The sequence below is a fragment of the Macrobrachium nipponense genome, chromosome 8 (genome assembly GCF_015104395.2).
Source record: "Macrobrachium nipponense isolate FS-2020 chromosome 8, ASM1510439v2, whole genome shotgun sequence".
Lineage (NCBI taxonomy): Eukaryota > Metazoa > Arthropoda > Malacostraca > Decapoda > Palaemonidae > Macrobrachium > Macrobrachium nipponense.
Genome location: NC_087203.1, coordinates 31915001 through 31932142, shown reverse-complemented (window position 1 = coordinate 31932142; position 17142 = coordinate 31915001). Strand labels below are relative to the sequence as shown.

The 17142-nt window shown below is 37.1% G+C and overlaps 1 protein-coding gene across 10 annotated transcripts in view; it reads left to right on the top strand.

Annotated features, from left to right (window-relative positions):
• The first annotated feature begins 236 nt into the window (after positions 1-236).
• Positions 237-17142, top strand: part of LOC135222643 (uncharacterized) — a 33062-nt gene continuing 16156 nt past the window's right edge. For 2 of the 10 annotated variants that reach the window (XM_064260779.1, XM_064260775.1), the window contains exon 1: positions 3236-3390. In XM_064260779.1, the coding sequence (XP_064116849.1) occupies positions 3334-3390 (57 nt within the window). In that variant the 5' untranslated portion in view covers positions 3236-3333. Of the gene's footprint in view, positions 382-1003; positions 1026-1497; positions 1636-3124; positions 3391-11772; positions 11841-17142 lie in introns of those variants that run through there. The other 8 variants (XM_064260774.1, XM_064260782.1, XM_064260781.1 and 5 more) reach the window with 8 other exon arrangements.

Here is a 17142-nt window from a genome sequence, read left to right as displayed (position 1 = left end):
AGAAAACAGAAAAGCGTAATCTGAGGAAGTCCAACTTCCACAATTATGATATATATATATATAATATATATATATATAATATATCTATATATAAATATAATAAATATAATATATATATAATATATATATTATATATATATAGATATATCATTTATTATTTATTTATTTATATTTACTTATAGATTTTCGCAGAACTGTAGTTTCTCTGATAAAGACAATGTTGATACTGGCAGATGACTGTCATCGGAGATTATCTGAAATTTGTGGTCTGATAAGCAATTTCGCTCGTCGGTCAAACGACTATAAAAGCACTGTTCAGTTCTCGTCATCCAGCCTTCAACACAGGGTCCAGTCATCAGTTCGTTCTGCTTCAGAATTCAGGTAAGGACACTTCGTTATGGATTTTTCAAGCAATGCAGATTCACTCTGGTGTTAATTTAAAAAGGCCATTGTGCCTAAATAACATTTTGACACGACAGGTTTTCCAGTGTGGCAGGCTATCAACTATTACGAAATGTGTTCCAATAACATGAGTAACCAAAATCAAACTTTGTTGCATAAACTACCTCAAAAGGCTGTGAGGTGGAAATACGCGGCTATATGGACCCAATAAATAAAATTGCAATATAAAAACTTTCCGTTTTCAGTTGGTTCTTAACATCTTCAGTCATGTGCAGAAAAGACAGGTATGCTACCTGAGTCTTCTTCATTGCTTTTATCACAAGTTTATCTTTATCCCGTGAGCGACCTCTCTTATCGCAGTGTTAATCACTAAAGCGGTGTTGCCAGTCAACTGATATATATCTAAAGAATAGTCATGCCATCAATTTTCCTTAAGTCGCACATGACGTAGGACTTATCGCACCTAGTTAAGTACTGGATTGCTTTCTGCCTCTTATTACACGTCCGTCCATTTTGGTTTCTTTCAAATTTGCTGCTCAACTTCTTCAACATTGTCCCGTACAGGATTTCACCTCTTGTTCAAAAACAGATCCCTCGGGCTAGACCAATGAAAGCCTAAACATGTGAGTCAGTTGTTTAGAGATAATAATAATAATAATAATAATAATAATAATAATAATAATAATAATAATAATAATAATAATAATAACCATATTCTGTTGAAAAGAATGGCTGTGTTTAGCGAATTGATTTTATATGACAAATTTTCTAGTCTTATTATTCGCTTTTCTGGCTCAGTAATATTATATTTATAATAACAGGATTATTCCCCATCACCAGGCTGCTGATCTTCTTGTTCTTGTAAAAGATAACAAGGTTAATCTTCTTGTCGGGATCGGTGGGCCTGACGTTTCCCTCGGTGATATTCCTGAGGGCTTGTTCATCTTCCTTGTATCGTTAGTGGGAGTGCCCTTTGTAGATCTTGATGGGCTCTGGGACGTCAGGGCGGGGGGGTTTCTGGTGGTACCATTCCTTAGCATTCTTCTTGATAGATTCCTCGCCAGCCCGACTGGAGTGTCCGTTGTCTACGAGGACCTGGGCAATGCGTCAAAGCTCACTGTGGGTATCATTCCAGGGGGAGCAGTGGGAGAAGACCCTCCTGACGTAGGCGCTGATGGTGGAGCGCTTACACTACTCAGGACACTCTCTCTCTCCATTCACACACATACCCAGGTTCGTCGGCTTCGTATTAAACTGGGTCTCTTTCTGTTTCACAAGGACGTCAAGAAAGGGTAGGCGGCTGTCTTGGCAGTGTTCAATGATGAACTTTAGGCAGCGGCTCGATTTCTTCCGCGGAGTCGGTTCTGACGAAGGTGTCATCGATGTAGCGCACGTACATCATTGGCTTGTTTAAATTCTGGAAGACCCTCTGCTCGGCGGTGCCCATGTAGAAATTGGTGAGGAGAACTCCGAGGGGAGAACCTATCGCCACCCTGTCCATCTGGGTATACATGTGGCCTCGGTGGTTGGAGAAGGGCGCCTTCTTAGTGCAAATTTTTCTCTCTCTCTCTCTCTCTCTCTTTCTTTCTTTTAATATTCACTTCTAAATTCAATGGAGTAACGTGGGTATATTCCGTAATTTGTATATGGTGTAGTATATACATCAGAGATGTATTTCCTTGACCAGTCTCCACTTACACTGGGCCGTTCAGATTTCGGATAATTAACCAGTTTAAATTAAGGGAGGATTATTTTTCACAAAACCTACCCCTTTCTTAAAGTATTTTTATAGAAAACACTTTAAGAAAGAATATACTTTAGGTATAGCTGAAATGCACCTACACTTTTATTTATTGTAGTGATTTTGTGAGATATTGTGCATTGTTAAGTTATAGATATTGTTCATAATTTTTCTAATATATTCCATTTGTGTATCACATACCTTTTAAGCGACATGTTAAGTAAAAAAAAGATGTATATATATATATATATATATATATATATATATATATATATATATATATATATATATATATAAAACGAACTTCACTGTAACATGTAACAGCAGAACTGAACGAAGATTATATAAAAAAAAAAAATTAATCAGCTAATCACATAAATACAATGCACCCATTTTTATGCAACTCACTCCATCCCAAAATTCTTCAGCTTTACGGCATTACAGTTATCAAAATTATCAAACTTTTTTTTTTAATGTCGCTTCTCTACCTCGGTCTTGCTGTATCGGATTTCCTCCAGTAATATTTCCTGCCTTTATATCATTTATCGATTCCCTGTCAGTCTGAAGCAATGATGTCTCAATTAACTGAATACTAAATGTGAGGTTAGCAACAGTTTTACTAGAGGCGCGACTGATCAGGGATGCCAACTGCATAGAGATGGCCTTGGAAATTATTACGTACTATGGGGTCGGGACTCAGGAGCTCTCGTGAAGTTTGTAATCCACGTTGTTATCGCTCAGTTTCGGAATGTTTCGCTGGTCATGTCGGTGACAGGCAAACTGTCGAAATCCATTGACTATTTCTTATCCAACAATATGGAACGTTTCATATCTGAACGAAGCAATTCGCAACGTAAACAATAACACTATTTGTATTACATGTATATGGTCATTTGTTTTTAACAACAGCAATATTATATATATATATATATATATATATATATATATATATATATATATGAATAATAATAATGCATTAATGAAAATAACAGTAACGATTGGTGTCGTATTGAAGGATGTCCCTGCGTATGATAACTCGTAGCAAACACGTACCTACCGGATACATGCCTTGGCAACTGTCTTCTGCTGTCACAGTGTCACTCAGCATTCAGCACAACTAGTACACCAGTCCAGTTCAGTCACCAGTGTGAGTGCAACTCGCTCCGTCTGAAGTGTAGCATGATTTGACTATGGTTGACAGAATCGATAAATTAACAGCCAATCCTTGTGAAAATTCCTCAGTAAATGTAAGTACGCATCCATATTCTGAAATTTCTAGATTGGGTTTTGATAATCTTGACTGCTGGATGCATGTCTTAGTTAAGAACTGTGACGCCAACGGTTACCTTGGGGTAGTCCGTTAGGCAGCGAATGCTGTCTCAGTATGGTTGCGCGAGGAGGGTATGGATTGTTTATTGAAGTCTAGGTGACTGAAATTCGTTAATTCGCTTAATTAACCGTTTCCCGTGTTGTTAAGAATGGAAACTTTCAAGTCGTCTACAGATACAGACGTATTTATAAATATACGCTTGATAGATTCTCATTAAAAGACGAAATTCGAAGTTGCTACCGTTCCTAAAGCAGAGCTGAAAGCTTGGAGCCGAAAAGTTAACTCTCTCTCTCTCTCTCTCCGCTTGGAAGCGCGTCGAGCACCCCACCTCCCCTCCATTCCTGACACGCCCCCCCCCCCCCACACAAACATTGACAAACGTACGTCGCAGTACACTTAGTGCTCTCACTTGCTTAATTTCACCAACATTGCGATATCAGTGCCACACTTTTAAGACCTTTCTTCACTCCTTACTCTCTACTCTTTAAATACATGGTTTACACTGTATATTTCCTTGTTCTGCATTCTTTCTTTGAGACCAACCACCTCTATTCTTCTTCATATATCTAGTACTATCGAAGTCCATCACTATATTTAAATTCGTGAACTACCACCCCCAAGAATTTCAGCTTGAGCGAGGTTACTTATACCATTACCCAAGGCCTAATACATTGATTGTAAAAGTGACTAGATTCGCTTGCTATGAGTGAGATAAGTGGTAATTCCTCCTCATCTGCAACATCAACAACTAGTAAGGAGATGTATTCCCATTTGTATTTTCAGCAATTAGAGCATGGATAGTAACAACTGTGAATTAAGTGGAGCACAGTCAAATGTGCGATCACAAAACCAAATACATTTTTTGGGATAAAGGGTCCAAATTTCTCGCAGTTCCATAAATAGTCACATTTTCGTCTTCATACAACTTGAAATTTTCACCTCTTCTCGTAACGTTTAGGTCTTCATCTTCTTGTACGGATCCTTTCCTGTTCACTGTTCGCAAAAGAAGATTTGGTTATTTTATATATTTTGGGCAGTGCTCATGCAACACTCACAGGCATAGGGTAAACAACCGAGTGGACTAGCAGCGGCCACCTTAACCGTGTTCGGATGCACCTTCAGAAAAAGTACTTTAACACGTCCTGGCACCGGAGATGGGCTGCACCAGTCACGAGTCTCATGTCTCCTTAGTTATCATTGCCGGATGGTAATGTCGCGAAGGACTTCCTAGAATCACATCATTAATAGTTTGTAATCTTGCTCCACACTCACTCCGTTTTTCACATCTCCATTATGTTTTATCGCCATGTTTCTTATCAGTTGTGTAAGCAAAACCTCCAGTTTTCTAGCACCTCGCCCTTGTCTTGACGAATTCCATTTTGCTCATGGGCTATGGTGAAATGTTTAGTATTAGAGACGGTAATAATAGAAGAAAATACCTTAGAACAGAACTTCTTGAACAACCATACTATCAATGACTAGATACCTAAGAACAGAAATTGATTCAAACTACCATATTATTCTGCTAACTATTTATGTATTTACCATTCATTTCGACGAATTGTCATTCTATCAATTGTCTGCATACCCTCCATATAGGCCTAAGCAATCTATTTTGCGGAGTTTTATCCAAATTTCATTCATGAATGATGAATTGATGCGTCATTCAACATACGTTTAGAAACAGTTCAGAAAAATCAATCACATCGCCATAAGGAACCTTCGTGGACTCAAGTTTAGAAGTCATTATCATGGGATCTCTTTTGATCCACCATTAGTCTACCGTTTTAAAGGGTTTCAAAATTGCTTCAGCGTTAGAAATCTGACGACGGCAACGTCTCGCCTGGAAGACCAAGCAAAAGCTGTTGCTTACGTGTTGGAGGCAATTAATTAAAAACTAGAACCGTCTGGGTTGTATTAGTGTGCATCAGTGGAGGACAGAGGGGTCTGCAAACGTTTGTTCGCTTGTGTGTTTGTTTGTTTGTTTGTATTATGTCCTATGATATTTGTATGTCAATGGTTGTATGATACGGTTGTATCTTCATCAAAGGGTTCGGCGGTAGGTGTATAAAATGCAGAACTCTCAGGAAGAATATTTTAGAATGTTATTATAATTTAAGAATTAATGTAACGCAAAATTTCCACTGAAATAGTCAAGGCATATATACCATATATGTAAAATAAGATATATATATATATATATATATATATATACTATATATATATATATATTGTGTGATAATAATTTTTAAATATATATGCATAACATATATATAGGTGAGTTAGTGCCATCAGTGGACCTCATGCGGTGCACTGTTGGCATTACTTATGGTTCTTTGAAGCGTGCCTTCGACCCCTAGCTGCCACCACTTTCGTTCCTTTTACTGTAGCTCCTTTCATATTCTCTTTCTTCATCTTACTTTCCACTCTCTCCTAACAATTGATTCGTAGTGCAGCTGCGAGGTTTTCCTCTTTCCTCCTGTGTTACACAGTTCAAGCTTTTTACTGTCAATTTACAATTCAGCGCTGAATGACCTTATAGGCCCCAGTGCTTGGTCTTTGGCCTAAATTCTATATTCAACTCATATACACACAAATATTTGCATATATAGCCAATATGCTCATCTTCCCTCCATCGCTCATTTTCTACTAGTACTAAATTCAGGCCTTGCGTAACGTGGGGCAAAATGGGATCTGGGAAAAGTGGTGAAATTAATTTCCGTCGACTTTTTCTGAGTTTGTCGTCAACTTTCCAAAACGTGGTTGTTGTCGTCAACACGTAAACAAAAACCATCTAAGCTGTGACTTCCTGGAATGATAAAACAACTATGCTTTATAACACAAAGCAACTAGTAGTGGGTCGTGCTTGCATTTGTTTAATGATGCTGCATAGAATTTTTAAAAAAAAGTCTTTGGGTCCGTGCCTAGTTAAAAAGACTGAAACAGTTTTATTTAAAAAATAAGCTAGGGCTAGCCTAGATAGGCTATTCGTAACCTTGTTTACACAACCAGTCAGACTATTTTAAATTAAGCTAGAGAAACACTGCACAAATTTTAAAGATCTTTTTTATATTATTTGCTAATGCAAAAAATAATAATAATAATAATAATAAAATAACTGAGAGCAGACCTAGGCTATATAACAATCTGATATTCACGAAATAGCATGCTTATTTGTATAAAGATCAGCAAGTTCAGGAAAGTTTTCCCTGAGTCGCATGGTGATCTCTTGGTAATTTTTTCATTCAAGACCCTTTTTCGTGAAACTATCATGCTTATGGTCCCATAAGCATCGTCTCTCCCCATATCTTCGACCAAAAACTGTTCTGGCAATCTTATCCACTGTACCAAGAACTCCAGCTTGCATCTGATGACATGAAATGCCCGCTCTCCGAGATATGAATAAACAGTAAAGTCGACGGTAGCGATGGGTTGAATTCGATCGGTACCGTTTTCAAAATTCGTGACGACGACACCAGAAAGTCGTCGTCAAAACATTAAAAGTCGACATCAAATTCAAAAGTCAACGGAAATTTCGCTAGTGTGACAGCGCCTTAAGGAGTCGAATGCCATGATCTGTCTCTCTCTCTCTCTCCCCTATTATCCTTTTATTTTTTAAATGTACACCTCACAGGCTCACACCGTAAATGATCGTTATAGCAACGCATATCATGGCGGTTAGCAGATTGAGTTGCATTATCAGCATATCACACCCAGTGAGTCATGCACTCATGCTACTCGGAGTTCAATAATACCTGTTTGCTCTCTCTCTCTCTCTCTCTCTCTCTCTCTCTCTCTCTCTCTCTCTCTCAAAGTGTAGTAGTTGTCAGGAGAGGACAATTTTTACTGGTATTAAGATAGTCTCCTTCAAATATTTATATCATTTGGTGTCTAGGCCAGTCCCTTACGGCGCTCCTGATTTGCTGTTGATAAGCCAATCACAGGGCTGGAAACTCTCAGTCTCTCTCGATAGTTCACATCGGCATGATGTATGTTCCACCTCTCCTGAAGTAGAGGCTGAGAGTTTCCAGCCCTGTGATTGGCTTATCAACAGCCAATCAGGGGCGTCGTAAGGGACTGGCCTAGACATCAAATGCACGGTTGATGTGAATCTACAATAGCTCTCGAAGGGGGAATGGCGTCACACTAGTTAACAGTCCAAATGATTACCAGTACGGAATAAAATCAGGGTTGCCGTTTTGAGGAATTTCGTCTATTAGTGTGGCTTTCTGGTGACATCTGGCAACCCTCCGTGGCTTTTCCGACCACAGGCCACGGCACTGAAGAAAAAAATTCTTCACTTTGCCTTAATATGTTTTATTATGAAAATAAAGATATAAAATATAACCTGCATTTATATAAAACATATCCTGCATTTATACAAATGAATTTTATTGTAATCCTTTATTTTTCATCGTCAAAACCCACTATATTAATCTAGTGACGTGTAGTTTTCTAACATCGCGAAAATAATTCTACATAGAGAAAATACTCATTCTAACCATTAAATCATAAATAACGTAAAAAAATAAAATGAACTGCTTATGGTAACACTGCTAAAAGCCAATGTTGTGAAGAAAAAACGGCATCACTATTATAGTACGGATTTGACTCCGTTCGGTTGATGTTGATTTTCGTGCATGATTCATGACACCACAGACTTGAGTTCCCGGAATTGTGGAGTATGGATTGAGAGTTAAGCGATCCGACATAAACACTAACATGAACTGAAATGAAGCATAGACTTATGCAGCCAGTTCCGATGTTAGGGTATTAATTCATCATAATACTGGATATCAAATGTTAATATCATTTAGAGATTGGGAACTACTCGTCAATTTCTGATATTTTGAGGCAGGGCATTGGCCTACACGTCAGTTTCTTATTGCAAAGAATTTTCTACCCGTATCTGTTGGAAATAAATGTAGCTTTTAATTAATACAGTAGTTTAAACTCCAAGATATATAATGTATGTGCATAAAGTAGAATGTACACGTATCAGCAAGAGCACGTAGTAGTACACGTATACATGCGTTGATAACCATAGTATCTGTAACGCCACTTATACCACAGAGAATAAAAGCAAAGCTTGTGGGCACATAGCCGATGGCACACACAGATCAGTCTTAGGACTGTCTCAGCCTTACACAACTATCAAGCTGCTTTCAGTGAACTATATTGGGAATATATTTACTAAAAGGATAACAAATGATATTACTGCGACTAGTAAATATAAGACTGCTGTAGCTTTCCTATAAAAATGAAGTCTATGGTGGGAAGGCATAGCTGAAAAGTCGTGCATGAGATGATCCAAACCAGTCTACGAGTAGCCCCATGAATCACTTGTGTTTGGGAACATTCTTGTAGTCTCTCTCTCTCTCTCTCTCTCTCTCTCTCTCTCTCTCTCTCTCTCTTCTCTCTCTGTGTGTGTGTGGTGTGTTAGGAGAATATTCTAACGCAGACTATATTCATAAAGGTGTCGATTACTTTTAATTAAAACAAATGACTAAATTTCCTTTAACAAAAGTAGGCAGACAATTCTTTACTCCAGTATTTTATGAATCGGCCTATGTTTATTTTTCAATGTTATGATACCATATGAAAATTTTTCGAAGAAACTACAAGCACCATTACAGCAGCAACAAAAACAAGAAACCCCACAGTAAAAAGGCTGAATATAAAATAGGCCTATAATTCAAACGTCATAACCTGCGTAAACCGACAAAAAGACATAGGATGTTATAGGTCTACGTCATTTTTTTGTGATCCTGTTATTTCGAAAGGGGATGATGTCCTTAAGAAAATTTTCAGCAATTTATATCCAATATGACTTGTACAGCCTATCATATCGTAACCTTGTGTTAAACAAAGGTATATTCTGGTGTTGTGGAGTGCAGTGACTGCTTGTCATCCCTCCGAATGTGTAAACGATTCCAGTATAATCGATTTTAAGACTATTAAAATGTAAAATTTCCTGAAATCAATATGAAATGTGTTTAAATTTAGAATGGTGAACACGCTTGGCAATATCAGATGGTATAATTACCATTTTCCAGTGATTCAAGTGCACCGATTCGAACGCAAACATTCCCAGTGTCACCTCCGCGGAACACCTCTGACTTTATTCATATTTTCCTGTTATTTTATCATTTTTAGGGTGATGTGTATTATGATTCTATCTAATGTTTTCGTTTGATAATCAGCACAACATATTTTAGTTCAGTAAAATAACCATCGCAAAATAAATGAAGATGAAAAGAACCACAGATTAACGAACGTTTCAAAATTATTTCCAACCAATCAGCTTCAAGGAATGGTCCTGACGCAATCAGTGGGCGGGCCTTAGCTGCAAAGCTGGCTGGCCTTTGCTATAGTTTCCTCATCGTTTGTACCTAGAGGAATGGAGCTAGAATGTTTTTACACCCATCTCTTACAAAGCTTAAATTCAAATTATTTTACTTTAGCATAGTTCGTCTTTGCAGCCGCGGCAGGAGAAAAACAAAAACAAGTAGCAAATCATTTGAAAATAAAGTGAAAACAATGACATATGTAAAATCTTGACCCAGAAGGTTGTTTGTGCATATGTAATATTACATCATTCAAACCATTATCTCTGCAGAAAAGTCGTCATACATTGCAAAAGACATTCTTCAGGTTTACAAAGAAGAAAAGAAAGACAAATGTATATGATTTATTTTCTATGTAATTTACTTGAAAAAAGGTACGAAGGAATTTGTAACTAGTTGTTCAAGTGTTAACATTTTGAGTTTTAACAACTATTTTAGCTTAAAATTAGGTGTTACATAGATTCCGTACTTGTTTACTTTCTGTAAGGTACAGACTTTTCTGTAAGGTACAGACGACGATAATAGTTCATAGAAATTATTTTACTTCAATGTACGAAAGTAATTGGTTAAAAGCGAAGCACTTAACTTTGAACGTGACCTATGGAGACCAAATGTACAATATTCCTGTCGAGCACTGAGAGATTCTACTTGAGAGTATTGAAAAGAATATTATTTAAAGCCAATGGACACACACGTCAGTTTCACTATTTGTGTGTTGGGGTATATTATATATATAATATATATAGATAATATATATATATATATATATGTGTGTGTGTGTGTGTGTGTGTGTTGTGTGTGTGAAGTGTATAGTTTCAATTTTGTTAAAAAGCATGCAAAATCCAATTACATCCTTAATTATTTTCAGTGTGCAGTTGTTTTTGCATTATGCAGAAATTGGTTGCACCCTATCTGACTCTGTTGAAATGCAATAATGACAAAGGACAACATAACCCTATTGCCAGTAATCTCATTCGTTAGTGACGTAATCATTCTTGTTGGCTTTTTCGTTATATATCAGGGACATAAATTACAATTACTGCTGCATGACTGATGTTATGAAAATGCGAAACACTTTCGATGTCTATACCAATAATCAATATTTCTTTGTAATCGTTGTAGGAGATGGCTCGGCAGAATATAATTGAGGTTCCTGCTTGTTCCTCTCAAACGTCTGAAATCTGCCTGGATCATCATCAATTGAATCTAAAGATCTCGAACGGTCCCACGTAAGGGCCCCTTAGGGGTGGTAGTTCCCACAGTGGACCTCATGCTGCGGTGCACTGTAGGCATTACTTAAGGTTCTTTGCAGCGTGTCTTCGGCCCCCAGCTGCAACCACTTTCGTTCTTTTTTTACTGTACTTCCTTTCATGTTCTCTTTCTTCCATCTTACTTTCCACCCTCTCTTAACACTTGACTTGCTGAAATCGGGAAGGTTAATATATAATAGTAATAATATTAATGTAATAATAACATTAGAAAAGATAATGAACTCCATATTAAATATACAGACAGTATTGCTTTAATACAAGGTTCTGTCAACGTGCTGATTTTCCAAGATAATGCATCAGCATTTTTCGCTCTGTTTTCAAGTTACGAAAACAGGTTTCTCTCTCTCTCTCTCTCTCTCTCTCTCTCTCTCTCTCTCTCTCTCTCTCTCTCTCTCTCTCTCTCTCTGGGTCAGGGGTTTTTTACGCGTCTGTCAGGGTGGGTTAATGTTTTCCATTGAGGTGGTTTTTTCCTTTTAAGAGTTGGTGCACTGTAAGCAGTATTTAAGGGTTTTTGTTGCAGCGTAGCTTCGGCCCGTAGCTGCAACCACTTTCGTTCCTTTTACTGTACTTCCTTTCATATTCTCATTCTTCAACTTACATTCCATTCTCTCCTATTACTTGATTCATAGTGCGAGGTTTTCCTCCTGTTACACCTTTCAAACCGATTACTGCCAATTTCCATTTCAGGGCTGAATGACCTCGTAGGTCCCAGTGCTTGGCCTTTGACCTAAGTCCTAGATTCAATTCAGGTCAGTTTTAAGGGTTTTTTTTGCGTTTATTGACATTTTAATTTTATCAGAATTTGTTAGGTTCTCGCTGACTTATTTAATGATTCGTTTAATAACAGTTTAGATATAGAAATACTTAATAGTAAATGGACTCTGTTTTGTATCGAATGGTTGGTGTCATATCAGTGTTTGAAATATGAAATGGATATCTAGTTATCATAAATGCATATCATTTTATCTTGATCGAATATGATAACAGTAACGACAACGCCACACATAATAGTAACAAGTAATTAAGACTCGTACAGAATGAAGTATTCAAAGCGGCGAACATAAGAAATCTCTATTTAGCTTTGTTCGGTGATGTTATTTCCCTCTACTATCAGGTTTTGGAATTCTCTGCTTTGGCAGGAGGAAGGTACCTACTTTGGGTTTACTTCCTATTTGTTTCACCTCTTTCATGCAAATGCGAAAAATTTTGGAACTTTCTCCCTCCGTGTGTGTTCCCTTGTTCTTTTATTTTGCTTCATTTTAATAGGCAAATTTGTCATCACCAAAGAAGAAAACTTTATAACACTCTCGAACTTTATAAATATTAGTAGTTCCTCGTTGGACAAGTCGGTTTCATACTCAACTACCGATCGCAGGGTCTGGGTTCGATTCCTCGCCCTGACGACGGGAAATCAGAGGAATTTATTTCTGGTGATAGAAATTCATTTCTCGATGTGGTTCGGATCCCACAATAAGCTGTAGGTTCCGTTGCTAAGTAACAAGTTGTTGTTTCCTAGTCACGTAAAAATATGTAATTTTTCGGGCCAGCCCCAGGAGAGCTGTTAATCACCTCATTGCTTTGTAAAACCTATATATATATATATATTATTTAAATATTATAAATTATATATATAGATATATACTATATAAATATATTTAAATATATGTATATATATATATATATATATATATATATATATATATATATATATATATATATATGCAGAAGATTAGGTCTCCGTTTTCTGTTTATTCTTGATCTTGGCTGTTGAACAATGCAATGACTGGGAGAAAGACAGGTATAATTCCTCTGTTACATGTCCTCTGGGCTCTGGATCTTGATTTGTGTTAATTATTATTATTATTATTATTATTATTATTATTATTATTATTATTATTATTATTATACCCAGTTTCACTTTAAGGTTTATAATTATTATCCTTTTTATCATGCCAGTGCTAATTAGCAGATTGCAGAACGAATCAATTTTAAGTCATATGTTGTGAAGTAATGATAATAGGAAAAAAGCAAAAACTAAAAAAAAAAAGATAAATAAGAGAAAGAAAGAAAAGCCAATGACAGGAGTTGGAACAGCAGGAACCGGAAGGAAAATGTTTTATTTTTTAATCTGTAGTCGTCGATAAGATAGCCTGTGCATACTCGAGTCCACACAAACCATTGTTGTCTTCCTCTTGTCAGTCAGCTGTTTGTCATGGGATTTTCCTTATCTCAAAAGTCACGACGTGTTCTAAACAAGTGAAAAACACTGCAGCATGTTAGACGGAAGTCATACGTGCGGGCAACCACAAGTATTTTCTTGGTTTGGTTTTTTTCTTCTTTCGAAAATCGTGAGGATTGATTCTTGACTGTCTTCTGAATTGCGAGAATACGGGATATGAATATAAGGGCCTTCTCCATTGGTTCCATGCAACGTAAAAACGCCATACAAACAAACAAATTTTTCAATTGACTCTCCTGATCTTGGTCTTGTGAGAATTTCTCTGATGTGCCTGATTGGCTGTTGATAGGCCAATCACAGGGCTGGAAACTCAGTCTCTCGAGAGTTCACATGGATAGGATCTATATTCCACCTCTCTTAAGGGATACGTTTTTCAAAAGTATCCCTCAAGAGAGGTGAAACATACATCCTACTTATGTGAACTCTCGAGAGAGACAGAGTTTCCAGCCCTGTGATTGGCTTATCAACAGCCAATCAGGAGCGTCGTAAGGGACTGGCCTAGACATCAAATGCACGGTTAATGTGAATCTACTATAATCACAGCGTTTCAGCATTGTGTATTTAACAGTGGGTGGTCCTTTCTTGTATTTTCTCACGAAGAACATTCTATTCTGAGAAACATTCCCATATTACTGCCTTTTAATGATACGAAAAAAATCCCACTTACGCGCCTCAGTGGCGGCGAGTTCGGTTCTCGGGCATTCCAGTGAGGCTTGAGAGATGTGTATTTCTGGTGATAGAAGTTCACTCTCGACGTGGTTGGAAAGTCACGTAAAGCCGTTGGTCCCGTTACTGAATAATCACTGGTTCCATGCAACGTAAAAACCCCATACAAAGACATAAAACAATCCCACTTACGGATAAAGAATGTGACCAGAGCTTTTTTTTTCGAACCATGACATCAGTCGACTTCATTAAACGTAGTTTTTCCTTTTCTTCTTTCAACAAGTGCTTTATTTTCGTGTACATCAAAAGTTCCGGGTTTGATATTAGGACGAATTCAAAATCTAATACAGTAGTTTCCAAAATTTGTTGAATGTATTTTCTAATAGGAAGTACCCCGACTACATTTTAGGTATCCACATGTAGTCTGTGCTGTCATTAACTGTAAATACTTCTGGGCATTTCATAGCCAGCCAAATACTGTCATTAACTGTAAACATCCATGACTATTTTCCAGTCAGCCAAATGTAGTCATATACTGTCATTTACTGTGAACACCTTTGACTATTTTCCAGCCAGCCAAATGTATTCATATATTGTCATTAACTGTGAACACCCTTGACTATTTTTCAGTCAGCCAAATGTAGTCATATACTGTCATTAACTGTGAACACTCTTGACTATTTTCCAGCCAGCCAAATGTATTCACTGACGGTCATTAACTGTGAACACCCTTGACTATTTTCCAGCCAGCCAAATGTAGTCATATACTGTCATTAACTGTGAACACCCTTGACTATTTTTCAGTCAGCCAAATGTATTTATATATTGTCATTAACTGTGAACATCCTTGACTATTTTCCAGCCAGCCAAATATAGTTATATACTGTCATTAAATGTGAACATCCATGACTATTTTCCAGAACATCCATGACTATTTTCCAGCCAGCCAAATGTAGTCATATATTGTCATTAACTGTGAACATCCATGACTATTTTCCAGCCAGCCAAATGTAGTCATATACTGTCATTAACTGTGAACATCCATGACTATTTTCCAGCCAGCCAAATGTATTCACTGACTGTCATTAACTGTTAACACCCTTTGACTATTTTCCAGCCAGCCAAATGTATTCATATATTGTCATTAACTGTGAACATCCTTGACTATTTTCCAGCCAGCCAAATGTAGTCATATACTGTCATTAACTGTTAACACCCTTTGACTATTTTCCAGCCAGCCAAATGTATTCATATATTGTCATTAACTGTTAACACCCTTTGACTATTTTCCAGCCAGCCAAATGTATTCATATATTGTCATTAACTGTGAACATCCTTGACTATTTTCCAGCCAGCCAAATGTAGTCATATACTGTCATTAACTGTTAACACCCTGCTTTGAGCTATTTTGTCCAAGCAGCCAGCCAAATGCTATTCATATATGTCAAATTCTAACTGTGAACATCCTTGACTATTTTCCAGCCAGCCAAATGTATTCACTGACTGTCATTAACTGTGAACACCCTTGGCTATTTTCCAGCCAGCCAAATATAGTCATATACTGTCATTAACTGTGAACACCCTTGACTATTTTGCAGCCAGCCAAATGTATTCATATATTGTCATTAACTGTGAACACCCTTGACTATTTTCCAGCCAGCCAAATGTAGTCATATACTGTCATTAACTGTGAACATCCTTGACTATTTTCCAGCCAGCCAAATGTAGTCATATACTGTCACTAACTGTGAACACCCTTGACTATTTTCCAGCCAGCCAAATGTAGTCATATACTGTCATTAACTGTGAACATCCTTGACTATTTTCCAGCCAGCCAAATGTAGTCATATACTGTCATTAACTGTGAACACCCTTGACTATTTTCCAGCCAGCCAAATGTAGTCATATACTGTCATTAACTGTGAACATCCTTGACTATTTTCCAGCCAGCCGAATGTATTCATATATTTTCTTTAACTGTGAACATCCTTGACTATTTTCCAGCCAGCCAAATGTAGTCGTATACTGCCATCGTATGCTGCCATTAATTATAAAATGCATGACTATTTTCCAGCCAGCTAAAGATTAAAATCCAGAAGTACTCGTGGCGACTTTTCATGGCAATTAATGCTATAATCCCCAGACACCCTGGGGAACCACGTTTCGGCCGGCAGCAGATCGTCAGGGCCTGTTTTTGACCAATTTGAGCAATTGCATCCAGATGGGCTGGCTTGGTACCCCTGGCCTATTTGAATCTACTCTAGTCTTGTCAAGAACACATTGCTTTTACTTAAGCAATATACTAATTAATTATAGAAAGCAGTAAAGGAGTACTTTTCTCAAAAAGGTTGTAAAGTTAACATATATAGTACAATTTTATTTTGACACTAGTACTGTGACTAGATTCAAAAGAATGAATTTTCACCATATTGAGAACTATCAAAACTGGTTGTTTTTTATGAAAGGCAATAATATGATGGCTCATTTATAATTTATTATTATTGTGTAATTTTTATAAATCCAAGATGTATTAGATGTTTCTAACGTGCTGTTCGTTTAATTTGAATGTGTTGAAACTAGAGTAATATTCTTGATTAATTATTTCATAGTCAGTATAAGTTTTTTTAATATGTGGTGTAAATAGGTTTTCTACATATTTTATTTGCTGACTTGTTAAATGCTGCTTTGATGTAGCATTTCTTACATTAACTCACTTGCCCTTTTTTATTGCTTTCTGTTCTACTATAGAAATGGAAATAAAGTCAATAAAAGATGAAGTATCGTATCTCACTGGTTTCACAGACACTGGCTGTGAACCAGGCCACCACATCAGAAATGGTCCAGATTGAGTTCGAAAGATCCAAAGGTTGGCCCGGTATGCAGTCGTTCAAAATTATTAACAAAAGACATCCCTGACGACCATTTTTCAGTGAGCTGCAAGTAGTCGTGGACTTACTAACCATAGACACCTCTGACTGTGTGTCAGTTGCCGCATCCAGACGTATAGTATACTGTTAGGTTGATAAATGGAGACGCCTCTGACTATATTACAGACAGCTACATGCATTCGTATTCCGTTGTTATCTTAAGAGATGCCTGATAAGGTTTCAGTTACCTGTATCTAGCTATATATGGTTATTAATAAT